Raw genomic sequence first — 9,837 nt, 5'->3', positions numbered from 1 at the left:
GGGAGGAGCAAAGCTGCCCGGCCGGGAGGCGAATTTACCAATCGCACTATGGCGAAGGCGTACCTTTTAATATTCATGAGGTACCGTTTGCTCTCGGAAGGAAACTATATGGAATGATATAAAACCATTTGACGTCAACACGGCCTACTTAATATTCAAGAGAACTGCATTCGACATTGGAACAGAATAACTAGGCGTCAGCATTACCTAATTAATATTTAAGAACTAAATCTTATTCACTGGCAGGAAATATGTAGCCTACTAGAGAGTAAAATAAATTGCAATTCAGTGCTCTTTTATTTCAAAATAAAGTATATTTTTCTAAAAGTATGGTTTGACTTTTTCATAAATGAGAGAAATTTATTTTGCAAAATAGTCTTAAAAGGCATTTAACTTAAATGCATAAGTACAGTCCACAACAATTATAAAACTGGCCAATTTGATGGAAATCTGTGATTCAGGAACCAAGCTAGCACCATTGGTGGTCAGCATGACCCAATGAATACTGAAAAATCAAGACTTGACCATTGGAAGGACAGGACGCAACGTCAGTATGACCAAATTACTATTCAGCTAACCCCTTTGCCATAGTAGGACTCGCAATTTCATTGACTGCAAGTCGAAAATCATAGTGAAAAAACGGACTGGAATCTGCATTGGAGCAGGATCAGTCACACGTTCTAAAAATACCCTGCAAAGGGGCCGTTGCCAATAGGAGGTATACACACAATGCGTCAAATCATTACTTTCTTTATGGGATACTACTAAATCCTTTCTAAGAGATAAGGCATTTTAAGATGCTAAATTAAACATGTCGATCATTTCGATTTACACATAAATAAACATTCCTTTCATCTGAATTAATGAATTAAATATTACTGAGGCGATTCCTATGAGATTATGGTACCAGTGCTTTTAATGTAGCAGGGCTTTATTAATATCATACCAAACATTAATAATTCAATATTATTTAATTAGTTGATGCTTCTTCAAATTCTAAAGCATAAAATTTAAATGCATCACGTTATGACCGGTTCATCATTATAAAATGTCAATGACTTATCGATAAAAAAAATGATAGTACCAAGGTCTTTGTTCAAAGCACCCATTTCTAACTGTATATTCTTTCCTGACCCCTGAATTTGCATATCTATTGGGTTGCACTGACTGTACATGAGCTAGATCTACAAGAGTAGATTGAGATGATAGGATTATGGGCTGAAAAGGTGAAGAGTACGTTACATCTTATTAAAGAATTAAGACTTTTACAGGAAGAGAAAACAGAGCTGGTTTACCTCAGCATATATTACATACGGAACACAAACACTGTAAAACATCAGGCTTTCATTTAAAGCTGCATTTGAGATTATATGACAGACAACTTACCTTACCAATTATTGCAGTTCACCATCAGACCTAAAATACAGCCCGCATAACATCAGTAAGAACAACTACAAGTTACTTAATTTACATAGTGATACAGGTAATAGTACAAGGTGATGGTAACACATTCACTAGTGCCATAGTGACTATGTTGTAGAAACCCATGTTCACTTACATCAATGTTTGATTATGTTTTTCAGTTTTTTTGGAGTGAAGTTGAAATCGAAAACATGACCATTCACAGATAAAGATGATTTTAATGTTCAGATACAACCAATTATAAAGACAGCAATTACATTATGATTGCCAGGATCAGTGTGTGTCCATGTTTTATTCTTTAGATATGCGTGTAGTAAACAGCAGCAGTATACCGACAGTTCTTGTTTACACTCAAAAACCTTATTATGGAAGTACAAGAGAGGAAAAAGGGTGGAATATTTTGGAGCTTGTCCGTGTGTAGAGAAACTGAAACCCATCCACCGAAAGCACCTCTTTAAATTATCTCTCACTCCACAACAGCCACCACATGTTTCTCCTTTTCTGTCAGCAGAGGAACAGATCCCGGCTTGCTGTGCTTGCGGACATTTTTTTCCCTAAAAACACACACACACAGAAGCACAGACAATCAGAATGCCAATCAAACTCAAACATGGATTCATTTCATTTTGCCGCCAGTACAATAGAGCCAAAATGGCAGTTCAGTAATTGTTCAACTATTTTGGGTCAACTATTCTTTTAACATCTGGTGAAGGGAACTTACTTCCTGCGGCGGGCTTCCCTCATTTCCCGCAGCTCTCTCTTCTGCTTCAGGATGTCTCCAGGTAGGTGGCGGTGACGGGCGATTCGTTTCACCTGTGGATGGTGCTGAAATTTCTCTATCAGCTTCTTGTTGTAATTTGCGGCGGCTTGTTCTCGGGTGGAGAGCTGTGAACAATGAGACTTGTGTCATTGGTCACGATCAGGGCAGGACAGCATATATGCACTATTATTTTACTATGGGTACAACCTGCTTTCAAACTTTATTAAATGTATAAATTTCTTATTAATACACTCCAAAAACACAAAAGTGGCAGCACAGATATGCAACATCTTGAGAAGTCTTTTTAATTTGGCAATCAACATAAAATCTAAATTTGCAGTAGGAGAAACACAGCAAAATGCTCCTCATCTATCCCTCCATCATAACATTTCTTCAGCTCCCATGCTTCAGCACATCTCACTCCACACCCTTCCACAGGCTTTTATTCTAATTAAAAGCAATGATTTTTTCAAATTCAATTTGTTTAGGGCAATCTAATAGCTGCTGATGCCATCAGAGCGCCTGGGAGGAAAATCGGAAAGCCAGTTAACTCTCATTTACGAATTTCTTGACATTCACGTGGAGGGAAAAATGAACATGACTCTGCTGTTTCCATGGAGACATTCCATAATGGAGCTGTTAAGTTTGTAGTCTTAAAATTCAGAAGGGAATTAGCATATCAGCCATGAGATCATTCAGGAATTTCAAATAGAATTTTAGAACAACATTTATTTATTATGGATTTAAAACATTACTTGGAGACATTCACACTTATTTCTACAACATAATTTACACACATTCAAACCTCAGATGTACATTTTCCACACATTATGCTTCTTAAATTGCTAACAAGTTGCAACATAAGGACTACAACTAAGACAAGAATTAATTTTTCCTTTTACAGTACTTACTGTTATCATTACCTAAATTAACTGAAATAAACCTGAAAAAAAATTCAAGTAAGCTAAGGTACTGAAATTACTAACTGAAATAAAACTAAAATAGAAAAATTAACATTTACTATTTAATATTTAAAATATAGAAAATCTAAAAATAGAACATAAAATAAAAATAATGACAATTTTAAATATAAAAGCTAACAAACTATTTAAAAACTATAATAGGTAAATATTCGTAACACTGCCAATTACTTGTTTTTTTTTCTCACATTACAGTAAGAATTTAGAGGAGAAATGTACTTTATTGTCATGTAAATAATTTCTCAATGTAATAATTCTAATGGTCCTAAAAACAGGCTTCATTTTATTTATAATATAATATAATATAATATAATATAATATAATATAATATAATATAATATAATATAATACAATACATTTAAGGTACACATTTTTTCAGTTAATGACCTCGGCGATGTTAGCGATATGCTCTACTGTTTAAGCTTCAGGAATGCTTAAGTATAAATATAATAATAGTTATAGTAACATACATTGACTGCAAGTAGCAATTATATCTAATTTTCTATAGAAAGTATACAATTATAAGTGGACTTCCGGGATAGATTAAAGGGCTATAAATGCATACAATTCACATCTTTTGAAACAACAGACAAATGTGCAAAAATCTGTTACTGTGATTGTGAAAAGTCACTCATAGAGGGTCAACCTCATAAACAGCCAATTTTCATAATAATATAGTAAAATGGGCACTCGGTCAGACAGCAAAGAAAACCAAAACTAAACTGAAGCCAGTCTCCTTAAGGCCTAAAGACAGCAGACTCTTGATTCAGCATCTGCTCCTTTAATTAAATGCGCTCATGTGCCTGATAGTTTAATGTCTTCATTATTGTTCTGCTTTAAGTGATTGGCCGATTCAAACTGCTGATAACTGCAGTGAGTGTCTGATCTCTTTAAGTGAAAAGCATTGGAATAAATCTTTCTCTTTAAGTCCAGCAGGAGCCAAAAACTTGCCAGCGATGGGCCGTATGAAGGAATCAGATGCACTAGAGCTGATACGAAATGATGGGGAGAAGAAACTAACATTTACCTGGAGCAGAACCAACCTCTGCCTCAGCAGAACAAAAAAGCTTTGCTTTGTATATTTACACAACAAGTTTACTTAAAGTGACCACATTTTACTGTTTTAACAATTTTCCCCCCTGACTTGATTTGACGCTACCTAACATAGTCTTTTTTTCAGCAACTTTCAAGATCAGATATAATTTAAAAGGCTGAAAAATATTTTAGCCAAACAGTCCAAGACTTAATCTAAACGTTTCTGAGTGCGAGCAAAAATAATTGAGTCTTTCTCATCACTATTTGAACTATAAAAGTGCCCAAATCTTTATAAAAGGAAGCATCTATGGACATGTCTGGATTTCCTTTTAGATAACTTTTGTTTATGAAATAGGTGCGGCATCTTTAGGACACCATTACAAGAGTTGCTTTGACAAGAGACATAAAACTCGAGAGCTTTTTCCTGGCCAGGTTTTAGACCGTGGCAACAACTTCCATAGAAATGCTTAATGAAAGTGATCTGTGAGTGTAATTCATTTTAAGTGCTTTGTAAGGTGGGCAAAGGGCCAAATGTGGCCCTTATTAACCACCTGAGTCCATCTGCAACAAGCTAACACCCTTAAAAGCTCTGCAGTCAGGTATGAAAGCTGGAGTCATCTGGTTGACTTAGACATGAAATGGGATCATGCACTCACCAGTCCAAGCTTCTCCGAGGCGTTGGCTTTCCACAGCCGAATGTTCATCTCGTCAGAGCCGCTCAGGACATATTTGTTGTCAGCGGACCATCTCACACAGATGACATGCTGCATACGTTTGGTGTGGTACACTTCCCTGAGGATTGTGGGAAATCACATTGAAAGCCACAAATGTAGTCGATTTACTTTTTATTGCATAAATAATACATTGGTACACATTTTTTCCAAGGAAACAAAAAAATTTGCCAATTTATTGGAAACCGAAATTAAGCTAGGATGCATATCTATTTCAAATAAATGCGCAATATTTTATAGATTTTTTATTGTGCGAGTAACTTTGGGAAACATACCCTAATTATTCTCTACATTGTTAACTTATTATATTTAGTTGTACATTGTAATAAATTTAGATAAGCATTTGATTTTTATTGTATCTTCAGTATAAAATGTCAAGTGGTGTGTGTGTGTATATATATATATATACACACACACACACACACAAAGGATTACGTATATCAGACTTTCGAATTGTAGTATACCAGTTTCCACAAAATATTTAAGCATCAAAAAAATTTTCAACAAGGAGATGAATATAAAAATGTTTCTTAAGCACCAAATCAGCATATTAGAATTATTTTTGAAAGATCATATTACACTGAAAACAGGAGTAGTGGCTGCTGATGGCAATTTTGCCATTATAAAAGTAAATTACATTTTACAATATACCAAACCAGAAAATATTATTGATAATTATTTCACAATGTATACTGTTTTTACACCTTTATTGAGCATAAAGCACTTCTTTTAAAAACTTTTTTTTATCTTAAAAGCGGTATATGCTTTTGAAAGAATCCCTTATGGCTACCAAGGCTGCAAATCTATCCATCTATCTATTATCTATAGTATTCCCCCCCCCCTCTATCTTTCTTAATGTTGTTTGGCACTACTACTCTGCATTGTTTTTGTTCGTATGCAGCAACTCTGCTACAACATGAATGTACAAATATTTTTCATGCCAATAAAGCACCTAAAAAAACTGACGGGGAGAGAGAGAGAGAGAGAGAGAGAGCGAGCTCCTTGGCCTTTCGACACTACACTCACCTGCTGTGGCCTTTGTCTTTCGGAAAGATTCGGATGGTTTTGTCAAAGCTGGCAGATACAAACTCTCTTCCTGTAGGTGAATAATCAACATCCAGCACAGCAGATACATGATCCATGTGCACAGTCACAGGAACATCCAGATGCCTTATATCGTAAGTATAAAGGCTGTAGAAGAAACAGAAAAAGGTGATATGAATTATTTACTCTTAGTTAATTTCTCATGTAATGTTTCATGCTTAAAATTAACTCACTTGTAGTCTTCGTTGGCGCAGGTAAAATAATATGCTTCCATTGGGTTCCAGCAAAGCGTATTGCTTCTCAATTGCATAATAACCTGAAACACAATGTCATTTCATTGCAGTCATAAATAGCAATATTCATCCGTGTGGGCAAAAAGTAAAAATATAACAGACCTTTCGAAGAGGTGCAGATTCTCTGGTGTCATACAAGACGACACTTCTGTCTGATGCGCAGCTAGCAAGAAGTTCAGTCTGTAATGGGCAACAGGGGAGTTTGAATTATATGCTGTATTATAGCCATTCCCATCAATCCCATGGTGGTCACCACTGGCTTTGACATATCCGAATCATTGTAAAGCTGCTTTGAAGCAATGCATATTATGAAAAGACCCATAGAGGTAAAGTGAAATGAAATTGAATTTGATCACCTCCACAGGGTTGTAACGGACGCAGCTGAAGCTGTCCACACCCCAGCTGAAGGAGCGGATGGGACTGCTTCTCTGCTCATCCCAGATATCCACCGTCTGTCCGCAGGTTGCAAACGTGCTCTCCCTCTGGTGGTGGTCAATGCCAGTGAACACCGCCTGCAAGACACATCAGGCCTGTTAGAAACTGAAAACCTTATAGAACCCCAAAAGTGTGTGCATATTTATAAATATGACTAAATATAATTGAGTGGAAAACACTGTAAAACATACTTTGTTTTTATTTTTATTGTATTTAGTTTATAACATTAAGTTTGACATTGCACTACATTTAGATCAGTAATATTGTGAAAGGTTATTTGAATTTAAAAGACTGGTTTGGGGTATATTTTAAAATCAAATTCATTTTAAATTATGAAAAAGCAGAATTTTTTGCAGACATTAGTTTTCAGTGTCACATGATCCTTTAGAAATCAATGTTTATTTGCTCCTCAGGAAACATTTACATACACACACACACATAATGTGTGACACTTAAGAGTAACTGTAATAATATTTCACAATATAACTGTATTTTTGGCCACATAAGTGCAGCAATTTCTGCACATTATAATAATATATAATCTCCAATATAATATGCATAAGCTGAGACTGTACCTTTCCCAGAATTGTGTTAATTGGTTCCTCCCGAACTCCATATCCTGGTGCCTCCGAGTTCCATTGTTTGATGGTCTTGTCATCTCCTACCTGTTGCATGACATGAAGATTTCACAATCATATAACTGCACATGCACTTGCTAACTGGATCGCCTTCATCCATATCAAGGCCTCACGGAAAGAATATGCAGGATTCAAATACCGTGAAAAAGGAAGTGCCACAAAAGCGGGAACAGATTCCTCGTACAAATCCTTCATGAGCCTGAATTGTCCTCAAACACTCACGCTTAGGAAGGTTCCACACTTTCACCTATCAGGAAAAAATAAAAAATAAAATGTAATCAGAAATCAAATCATTCATCCATACTGAATCTAGATGGTAATTTGCACACTCTGGGAAAAAAATTATTGCATAACTGAAGTTCATTCACTACAGTGGGGCTCGAAAGTCTGGGAAACCCTTGCGGAATCTGTGAAAATGTGAATAATTTTCAAAAATTAAGAGAGATCATACTAAATGCATGTTATTTTTTATTTAGTACGGTCCTGATTAAGATATTGTACATAAAAGATGTTTACATTTAGTCCACAAGACAGAATTGAATTTATTAAAACAACCCCATTCAAAAGTTTGGGAACACTTGGTTCTTAATACTGTGTGTGGGTACCCTTTCTGTTTTGTGATGTTTGTGCATGAGTCCCTTGTTTGTTCTGAACAGTTAAACGGAGAACTGTTCTTCAGAAAATCCTTCAGGTCCTGCAGATTCTTCAGTTTTCCAGCATCTTTGCATATTTGAATCATTTCCAGCATTGACTATGATTTTGAGATCCTTTTTTTTTTTTTTACACTGAGGACAATTGAGGGACTCAAAAACAACTATTAAAAAAGGTTCAAACATTCACTGATGCTCCAGAAAGCAAACAAGATGCATTAAGAGCTGGGGGGTGAAAACTTTTGGAATTTTAAGATCAAGGTAAATTGTACTTAATTTGTGTACCGGGAAACATACAAGTATCTTCTGTTGCTTACAAAGGGAAGAACTAAATGGAAATAAATTATATTTCAACAAAATAAGAAAAATTTGGCCTTCTTCATCGTGTCCAAAAGTTTTCACCCCCCAGCTCTTAATGCATCTTGTTTCCTTCTGGAGCATCAGTGAACGTTTGAACCTTTTTTAATAGTTGTTTTTGAGTGCCTCAATTGTCCTCAGTGTAAAAAAAAAAAAAAAAGGATCTCAAAATCATAGTCAATGCTGGAAATGGTTCAAATATGCAAAGATGCTGGAAAACTGAAGAATCTGCAGGACCTGAAAGATTTTTCTGAAGAACAGTTCTCAGTTTAACTGTTCAGAACAAACAAGGGACTCATGCACAAACATCACAAAACAGAAAGACAGTCGTGGATCATCCAGGTAACAGCACATAGTATTAAGAACCAAGGGTTCCTAAACTTTTGAAAGGGGTTATTTTAATAATTTCAGCAATTTTTTTTGTCTTGTGGACTAAATGTAAACATCTTTTATGTATGTACAATATCTTACTCAGGACAGTCCTAAATAATAATAAATAAAAAAAACATGCATTTAGTATGGTCTCTTTTATTTTTTGAAAATTATTCACATTTTCACAGATTCTGCAAAGGGTTCACAAACTTTCAAGCCCCACTGTATGTCCTTTGTCTTGTTGTTAACTGTATTACTGTCTGTTGGGCGTGTAATGTATGCTATTATTGCATTGTAAACATGCTCGATAAAAGAGCCTTAGTACTGAAATAGCACAGTAAAATCTTTAAAGGGATACCTCTCCATCGCAGGCACCAGATATGACTGTTGAAAGACTTTTGGCGTGTTTGGTTATGCAGCTGATGCCATCTCTGTGTCCATCTAGTGAAGCTACGAAAGGTTTGGCAAACACCCTCTCCAGTTTGGTGGCATTTAGGGCCCTGGTGTATTCCCTGGGCACCTCAAAAGGATGCAGGGTCGGGTCATAGTTCCTGGGCACTAGAGAGGGAACATAATACAGTTAGTATATTACTTCCTACTACATCAACCTTTACATATTAGCTTTATGTTTACATACCTCGTTGTATATCTCTAGTCGTCTCTCGAACATAATCGTCCGGGTTTCTAGAAAGCACTTTAACTTTCATTCCAGCGGTTTATAAAACGAAACACTCAAGATTTTGATCAAAACTGAAGCGTTTAGAGAAATGTCGGACCATGTGTTTGTATCACGTAGCGCACAAATGTGACGTGACACATCCGGGTACTGCAAGCATAGAAATGCAATTTGGAAGAATGGCAATCAGCAGAAATAAGCGTTTTTTTTTAACAAGTAAGTTTCTTCATACATATTTAATTATTTTTTCCCGTTGTTGTTTAATGTTAAAAAAAATTTTTTCGTTTTTAAAGCTTTAGTGAACAAAAAAGTATGACTGTTGGTCTGCTGTTACTTGTCAATTTTAATTTTCACAGAAGGAAATGTGTTAATGTATTATATAATGTATTATATTACTTAAATGCTTAACAGAAGTATCTATATTTATTGTTTTTGAAAGCGAAA

General features: G+C 35.5%; 1 protein-coding gene across 1 annotated transcript; it reads right to left on the bottom strand.

Annotated features, from left to right (window-relative positions):
• Positions 1-1,620: 1,620 nt before the first annotated feature.
• Positions 1,621-9,543, bottom strand: dcaf13 (ddb1 and cul4 associated factor 13). The gene is made up of 11 exons (XM_052619307.1): positions 9,355-9,543; positions 9,076-9,275; positions 7,478-7,585; positions 7,276-7,365; positions 6,622-6,777; positions 6,368-6,445; positions 6,206-6,288; positions 5,955-6,119; positions 4,854-4,989; positions 2,144-2,307; positions 1,621-1,976 (listed from the first exon to the last, which is right to left on the bottom strand). The coding sequence occupies exons 1-11, from the start codon at positions 9,422-9,424 to the stop codon at positions 1,889-1,891; spliced, it is 1,338 nt and encodes a 445-aa protein (XP_052475267.1). The 5' UTR covers positions 9,425-9,543; the 3' UTR covers positions 1,621-1,888.
• Positions 9,544-9,837: the final 294 nt, after the last annotated feature.

Source organism: Carassius gibelio, chromosome A16 (genome assembly GCF_023724105.1).
Source record: "Carassius gibelio isolate Cgi1373 ecotype wild population from Czech Republic chromosome A16, carGib1.2-hapl.c, whole genome shotgun sequence".
NCBI classification, from domain to species: domain Eukaryota; kingdom Metazoa; phylum Chordata; class Actinopteri; order Cypriniformes; family Cyprinidae; genus Carassius; species Carassius gibelio.
This window is presented reverse-complemented; position numbering and strand designations above follow the sequence as displayed.

Bases quoted from the DNA above. Each gene is read 5' to 3' on its own strand.
- dcaf13 (XM_052619307.1), bottom strand. From the start codon at position 9,424: ATGAAAGTTAAAGTGCTTTCTAGAAACCCGGACGATTATGTTCGAGAG. The intron at 7,366-7,477 runs GTATTTGAATCC...GTCATGCAACAG, and splicing joins GTGGCACTTCCTTTTTCACG to GTAGGAGATGACAAGACCAT. The intron at 6,446-6,621 runs GTGATCAAATTC...TGCCCATTACAG, and splicing joins TCCGTTACAACCCTGTGGAG to ACTGAACTTCTTGCTAGCTG.